This window comes from Rana temporaria, chromosome 4, assembly GCF_905171775.1.
Source record: "Rana temporaria chromosome 4, aRanTem1.1, whole genome shotgun sequence".
Taxonomy (NCBI): domain Eukaryota; kingdom Metazoa; phylum Chordata; class Amphibia; order Anura; family Ranidae; genus Rana; species Rana temporaria.
Window position 1 is genome coordinate 120,929,274 of NC_053492.1, and position 8,783 is coordinate 120,938,056.

Genomic DNA, 8,783 nt, shown 5'->3' on the forward strand with positions numbered 1-8,783 from the left:
ACTCTCTACATGTGACAAAGCGGGTAGAGACATCCCCAAAAAGACTTGCAGCTGTAATTGCAGCAAAAAGTGGTTCTACAAAGTATTGACATGGGGGCACGCTACACTTTTCACATGTTCATTTGTAAAAAAAAAAAAACATTTATAATTTTCCTTCCACTTCACAATTATGTGCCACTTTGTGTTGTCCTATGACAAAAAATCACAATAAAATACATTTACGTTTTTGGTTGTAACATGACAAAATGTGGAAAATTCTAAGGAGCATATATACATTTTCAAGGTACTGTAGCACAATTGACGATTTACCACTATCAATTGTTTCCAAAAATCCTTCAAGAAGTCAGTCTTGTAGATTTATACCCACTATTCATAGAACGGGATCAAAATTTAGAACATCTGAATGGCCTAAAGAGACTATATCCAATAGACAGTGAAGCTGTATACAGAAAGTCAAGCAGCATGTGAATGAGAAACGCTATTTGCTTGTTTCTGTAACATACACAAAGCAAATATTATTTAAAGACATTACACTCATTAAAGTCCAAGGTCAATGAAGTTGTATATGGAAAGTCAATTACCATATAAAAAAGAAATGCTTTATGCTTGTGTCAATCACATGAAGGGAATGTTACTGTATCTACGGCTTCATAAACAGGAAGGCTGCATCAACGCCCCGTATATTTAAGTACATGGTTAAGATTGAGGGCTATATGTAGGGGTGTAGCATAAATTGACCTGTGATAAATTTTGTTTAAGATTTGAGATTATTTTGATCGTTAGTGTTGGCTTATAGCGTTTATATCCTCTACTGGAGGATTTTTTTTATAACAAAAAAGCAGTAAACGGTCAAGTGTTCTAAATATCGCAATTGTGGTTTACCTATACTGCTATAGCTGGATATATGTAATCACTTTACCTTCTTGTCTTTCGCAACAGTTAGAGGAGGTATACTAATGGGCTCAAATATTCTTTATTTTATTTTGATTTAATTTAATAGATTATGTTTTTATGGTTTGTGAAAGTCCAAAATCCAATTGTTGGGTTAATGGAGAATATTGCCAGTATCGGGAACTCGGACCTGAGGTTGGGAGTTGTGTTGCCAGTTTAGTAAGTATTGACAATTTCAATAATGTCAAACTCACTGACGTGAAATAAACAGGAAACAATTAAAGCTGTAGTGAAGTGAGAAATCATGTTTTGCACACCTGCCAAGCGACCACATTGAAGCTAGAAGATCAGTGTGGCAGTCAGGCAACTAGGAATTTCAGAGAGAGAGGTCATCTATGGCACTCCATATATTGCTATCTAGATGTGCAAAGCGGGTAGAGACATCCCCAAAAAGACTTGCAGCTGTAATTGCAGCAAAAAGTGGTTCAAAAATTGCAGAAAAAATTAAGGATAATACCACACCACCTGCAACTAAACAAAAAAAAATATGAAAAGAGATGAGCACATGAGTGTTTCGAATCCTAGTCTGAACCCTCCTGATTGACCCCACCAGGAAGCTGTCCCTATACTGGGCCAATCATATAAGGCTGAGGCACTCCACATGCCCTTTGTATATGTGTGGCTACAGGATGGGGAATGCCCTGGCCACAGAGGATTGGACCAGTACAGGTGACCATTTCCTGGTAGGCTCACTTAGGTGGATTCAGACTTGGATCCAAACACTCCTGAGTTCATCCCTAGTAATGACTGACTCTAGTGCTGAGGACTTGAAGTAGCTTTGCTAAATACTCGTTAACCTAACTCCAGGCATTTTTTTTTTTTATTTTAGATTCAACGTTTTTTCAGTTTTTTTTTATTTCTGCCTGTAGCTAAATTTGGGAGATTTTCCTTCACTTCCTGTCCCTGGGATACCAGTACAAGAAATAGTGGGGAGAGGTTGCTACTGCACAGACTGACACACACACATGCATATTTATGTATATTTTTTTAATTTACAGCTCCCTTAATTAGTTCCTTTGCATATTTCTCTTTAATGATTTTGCTGATAATCACAATAGTCACAATTGAATGAATAGCCAACTCTATATTTCTATTTATTCACTTTGAACTAATGGCTAACACATACAACCAATATATACTGTTTTTTTTTTTTACAGGAAATAGATCTAAGTAATCATCAAGGTAAGTTAAAAAAAAAAAAAGATATAGACGATGTGCATTTATCATTATCCTAGACCTTTAAAGCATGAGATTTCCTCTAATGCTGCGTACACACGATCGGTTTGTCTGATGAAAACGGTCTAATGGACCGTTTTCATCAGACAAACCGATCGTGTGTACAGGGCATTAGTGTTCTATATTTTCTTCCATCTATAAAGTTGGGAAATTTTTTCCACCTCACACATCTCTCACACATCTCTTAAATGATTTGCCTCCAGTAACAATCATGATGATATTATGTTAATTTGTAGTTTTTTTATGGTGAAATTATATTCTTCTGAGATGAACAGTAAAAATACCCCAACTCCAGCCAAAACTATTTTTTTTTTAATTGTCAACAGTGTGGGAAACATGTGTCAACATTTTTGTTCTCTGTGTCCTTATCAGTGAGATCTTTCCTTACTTCCTGCCCTGTCAACACTAAGACCCCTTTCACACTGAAGCGCTGCGAAAACAGCCGCTGACATGCTGGTTGTTTTTGCGGTGCTTTAGCTGCATTTTAGCTGCACTTTTCTGGCACTAGCGAGTTGCTTTTTTAAAGGTGACGTGATAACGTGACATTTCAAAAACCCCAAAATGTCCCGTTCTTCAGCACTTTCAAATCGCTGCCCATTCATTTCAATGGGCAGGGGTGTTTTTGGAGTGCTATTTACAGCGCTCCAAACAAAGATGCTGCTTGCAGGACTTTTTCTACTGAAAGCACACATTCAAATGAACGTGAGGCAGTTTTCAGGCACTATTTTTAGCGGTAGAACGCATGAAAACTGCCTCAGTGTAAAAGGGGCATTAGACATAGGCAACGGATGGTAAGGATTAGGAAGAGACAGAGAGCAAGTGATGTTCTAAACCCTCCCTAGATAAGGACATTTTATGTACTGCCTGTATATTTACAAGTTATACATTTTATTTATACAGTATATATCCCAAGTAGATGATGGCATCTATAATCAATTATCTACAAAGATTTACCATAAGACCAGAGACACCTCATTATAAATAGAAAAGTACTTACATTATTAAGGTGTTTACCAGCTGTGTGGATTTAAAGGGTCAGTTTCTCAAAACTCAAACTCATACTTTTGAGTGGAATAGTTTACTGGTTTCTTGTATGTCTGAAAGGGCTCCAGTGGATGATCTCTGTGTTTGAGTCTTCTGATCTGCTTTCCCTGCAAAGGCTGTTACAAGATGGTCTTACTGGCACACTATATTATGGTAAGCCATAGAGACAAGACATTAGACACCAAGGTTGGCAAAGCAGAGCTACAATACCCGAGTTGTAAAACAAAACCAGTGAATAATTCCACTCTACCAATATTTCTTACAAACCGCCAACTTTTCCTAAGTAAAGCCATGAGCTGGTACTACAAGTTTAAGCTGTTTGAATTTACAAAATAGCCGAAGTGATCTATAAATCTCTCTATACCTAAACCCATACATATAAGGAGAAATACCCTTTGGCAAGACTATCAGAACATCACAGATGATTAAAGTAATCAGCATTCCTGTCTCTAGCTCTATAATTTGATTTAAGTATAAGAGAGATGCAGCCAAGAGAAGGAGAAGTGGACAGAAGTAGGACCCTAATATGATGTGATGCATCAAAAATGTGACATTGGCTCTAGAATAAACCCCCTTCCATAAGCCACTCTCTCTTGTTTTATAGCACAGGAATAAGTAACAGCATAAGATTGTTGAAAAGCATAAAAGAAATACAGCAATAAAAAGAATATGAAACAGTCGGATTGTATTGTCCCCATGTAATGTCATTAAAAGTATGACAGGCACAGAGCAGTATTCTGGTTGGCATGGATCTGTTTTCTGAGTGAAGTGCAATACTAAAAACACAATTCCTGAAAAGAAGCATGAGGAGAACCACAGGAAAGTTATAAGCTTCTTAGTTCTTGATGGAGGTAGAAGTATCATGTAATGCAGAGGCCATAATATCGCCAAGTAGGTGTCCACCACCATTCCTGCTGCTGTAAGGACTCCACCACCATAGGCTGCAGCCAGGGAGAAAAGGAGAAAAGCACAAATATTTTTGGGGATCTGCATGCTTGTTGTGTTGTAGATGCTGAGTCCTGTGTATAGAAATAGATATAGTAGATCAAAAATTAAAGAATTCCCCAGGAGAAGGAACCGAGTTTCTTGACGCATACTGAAGTTTGTAAAGATGGAGAACAATATTGGAGGTGTTACCAAAATGGCAGCAATAAAACAGGCCAGAGTGGGAAATAGGAACATTAATATTTCCCGTTGAAGTGGGAGAAATGCTTTTTCGGGATACGTGTAATAGACTTGACTGACTACCAAGTCAGACAAATTGCCCACATCTCTTTGTGATATCAATGAATGGGTACAATCTGTAGCGTTCATGTCACTTCTGTAGAGCTGGATATTCTTCAGTAGGGTAATGTTTTATATCACATTTGAAAAAGAGCTTGTGTCCAAACATCCACGTTCCTAGTACCCAAATCCTTTTTGCCAACCATGTAGAATGAAGTTTGTATGTTCCTCAGAACTAAAAAGCCCTCAACAGAGTATGCCTGTAGTCCAGGTTGCTTGGGATGCTTTTCTGCATCATTCTGCTTTACAATGAAACAACAGATGGAATGTCTGCTTGACCAAGCAAATCACCCAGTGTATAAAGACCTAGAAGTGTATACTCAGCTAGTCTATATTAAAAGATTTAGCTGTTTCTAGTCAAGAACTATCAACTCATCCACTGCAGCTGTCATCATAATATTTATTGCCATAACCATGACAATGACAGTAACCTATAGCAGAAGCAGGCATAATGATGATGCTTTTAGCTTCCATAAATGTCTTTAGTTGCTGATAAGCTATAATGATCAGTAGCAATAGGTGACCTTAGTTTTCCAGAAAATGTGATATTTCTTAGAGCATCTTGTTAGGCTTCCCTTGACTCATCATCTGCCATCACTATAGCACAGGTGGAGTGGTTTAATGATTAAAAAGGTTAAACACAGAAAGACAGATCTGTACTTCCTGTTTGTTGTGCAGTATTTACTGTGGCCATTTAAGCTGCGAAAAAGGGTTGGCAGAAAGTGCTGGAACATACTTTGAACTTACATGTCTGAAAACAATATATATTATTTCCAATTGAAATTGATCTATCTATCTAGCTATCTATTCCGCTGCCATCCACCTGCAGATGGAGCTGGATAGTACAGTTACCATCTCTGATTGTATCTAGAGTTTTTTACTCAAGGATACTAGGGATGGGCAAACGGTTCGGCCCGAGCATGAATTCAGGCTGAACTTTGGCTGTTCGGACATTTTCCAAACAACCTAATTATAGGGTCGTTCGACCGTTTGTTCGGCCTGTATATTTTAGTGCGTAACATGCCATTTAACGCAGTATATTTTAGTTGTGTTACTGCAAGTTTAAGGCCGTACCGTTCAGTGTGTTACTGCAAGTTTAGCACCGTATCTTTCAGTGCATTATGTGCCATTTAACGCAGTACGTTTCTGGGCGTTACTGCACACCGGTACTAACACAGTATATTTCAGTTGCATTACTGCAAGTTTAATGCCGTATATTTCATTGCATTACTGCAAGTTTAACACTGTATATTTCATTGCATTATTACAATTTTAACGCCATATAGTTCTGTGTGTTACTGCAAGTTGAACGCTGTATTTTTCATTGCGTTACTGCACATTTAATGCTGTATACTTCATTGTGTTACTGCAAGTTTAACGCTGTATATTTTATTGCGTTACTGCAAGTTTATCGCTGTATATTTCATTGCGTTACTGCAAGTTTAACGCTGTATATTTCATCTCGTTATTGCAAGTTTAATGCTATATAGTTCTGTGCGTTACTGCAAGTTTAACGCTGTATATTTCATTGCATTACTGCAAGTTTATCGCTGTATATTTCATTGCGTTACTGCAAATTTAACACTGTATATTTCATTGCGTTACTGCAAGTTTAACACTATATATTTTATTATGTGCCATTTAACACAGTACATTTCTGGGTGTTACTGCAAGTTTAATGCCGTATATTTAATTGCTAACACAGTATATTACAGTTGCATTACTGCAAGTTTAATGCCGTATACTTCATTGCGTTATTGCAAGGTTAACGCCATATAGTTCTGTGCGTTACTGCAAGTTTAACACTGTTTTCATCGGATGAACCGATCGTGTGTACGTGGCATCAGAGCTAATCAATGCTGTGCTTCCCTTATTCTACTACCCAGAGCTCCACAAAAAAACTATCCTACTATTCAATTCCAATCCATTAATACGATTGACAGATTTGCTTATTACACCAAAGGTTATCATCATGTTGACATTATTCAAATGTATTAAAGTAGCATTAGTTTTTTAAGTAACCATAACAGAACTTTTATTTTATAACTCTATTATCCAGGAAGACCAGCATCAGAATTCAGAAGGCCTACATTATTACCATTGTTGTATAGCAGGTGTATACAGCTAAAGGGCCGCTATCTTTTTCTGGAATTAAGTAAGTGCAACACTTAGTAGACATAATGCAGATCACAGTAGACATAGGGGCAGATCCACAAAGAAATTACGCCGGCATATCTATTGATACGCCGCGTAATTTCAAAGTTCCCCGCGTCGTATCTTTGTTTTGTATCCACAAAACAAGATACGACGGAATGAGGGATCGATCCGACAGGCGTACGTCTTAGTACGCCGTCGGATCGTAGGTGTATATTTACGCTGGCCGCTAGGTGGCGTTTCCGTCGAATTTCGCGCAGAGTATGCAAATTGGCTAGATACGGCGATCCACGAATGTACGTCGTTTGTGTTCGGCTTTTTCCGGCGTATAGTTAAAGCTGCTATATGGTGGCGTACTCAATGTTAAGTATGGCCGTCGTTCCCACGTCGAAATTTGAATTTTTTACGTCGCTTGCGTAAGTCGTTCGTGAATAGGGATTTGCGTAGAATGACGTCATCGTCGTAAGCATTGGCTTGTTCCGGTTTAATTTCAAGCATGCGCACTGGGATACCCCCACGGACGGCGCATGCGCCGTTAAAAAAACCCATTGTTTACGTCGGGTCACAACGTATTTACATAAAACACGCCCCCATCACATCGTTTTGAATTGCACGCCCTTACGCCGTCAAAGATACATTACGCCGCATTCTTTGAGGATTCGAAAAAAAAAATAAGTTACAGCGGCGTAGTGTATCTTAGATACGCTACGCCCGGCGGGAATATGCGCTGATGTACGTGGATCTACCCCATAATGTTCGCTTGATGAATTAGTGCTCCAAACTCAGCCAACAGCTTCATCTAAACCTCCCACACTGGCCAGTTGTATAGTAAAACCAAACATAATAGCACCATCTAGTGACAGTTTTTTAGAATGCTGTTACAGTTGAGTACATTATGTTCTGCTAATAACAAAATCAATACTGCTTTGACCTAAAGAAGAAAGGTTGAATTTCTTTAAAGCTTCTTCAGGAAAATTAATTGTTAATAAAAAAAGAAAAAATATTATCTATCTATCTATCTATCTATCTATCTATCTATCTATCTATCTATCTATCTATCTATCTATCTATCTATCTATCTATCTATCTATCTATTTTTCCCCTTTGGGATCTGATATGTTTTCAAAGTGTTCCTTGAATTTTTTTAGCAGTGTATACTGTATATATATATATATATATATATATATATATATATATATATATATATATATATTATACTGCTCAAAAAATTCAAGGAACACTTTGAAAACATATCAGATCTCAAAGGGGAAAAATCTCATGCTGGATATCTATACTGATATGGACTGGGTAATGTGTTAGGAATGAAAGGATGGCACATAATTTGATGGAAATAAAAAATTATCCACCTACAGAGGGCCGAATTCAAAGACACCCCGAAAATCAAAGTGAAAAAAATATGCAGCAAGCTAGTCTATTTTGCTGAAATTTCATTGCAACAACTCAAAATGGTGCTCAGTAGTTTGTATGGCCCCCAAGTGCTGGTATGCATGTATGACAACATCAGGGCATGCTCCTAATGAGACAACGGAAGGTGTCCTGGGGTATTTCCTCCCAGATCTGGACCAGAGCATCACTGAGCTCCTGAACAGACTAAAGGGGCAACCTGGCGGCACCGGATGGACCGAAAAATAATGTCCCAGAGCTGTTCTTTTGGATTTTGGTCAGGTGAGCGTGGGGGCCATTCAATGGTATCAATTTCTTCATCCTCCAGGAACTGGCTGCATGCTCTCGCCACATGAGGCCGGGCATTGTCGTGCACCAGAAGGAACCCAGGACCCACTGCACCAGCGTAGGGTCTGACAATGGGTCCAAAGATTTCATCCCGATACCTAATGGCAGTCAGGGAGCCATAGTATAGCCTGTAGAGGTCTGTGTGTCCCTCCATGGATATGCTTTCCCAGACCATCACTGACCCACCACCAAACCGGTCATGCTGAACGATGTTACAGGCAGCATAAAGTTCTCCGCGGCTTCTCCAGTCCCTTTCATGTCTGTCACATATGCTCAGGATGAACCTGCTCTCATCTGTGAAAAGCATGGGGCACCAGTGGCGGACCTGACAATTCTGGTTTTCAATGGAAAATGCCAATCGA

The 8,783-nt window shown here is 38.6% G+C and overlaps 1 protein-coding gene across 1 annotated transcript; it reads right to left on the bottom strand.

The window, feature by feature from the left end:
* Window positions 1-2,265: 2,265 nt before the first annotated feature.
* Window positions 2,266-4,901, bottom strand: LOC120935318 (probable G-protein coupled receptor 148). Its single transcript, XM_040347449.1, has one exon. It carries the CDS (start codon window positions 4,543-4,545, stop codon window positions 3,511-3,513), a length of 1,035 nt encoding a protein of 344 aa, XP_040203383.1. The 5' UTR covers window positions 4,546-4,901; the 3' UTR covers window positions 2,266-3,510.
* Between the last annotated feature and the right edge of the window lie 3,882 nt (window positions 4,902-8,783).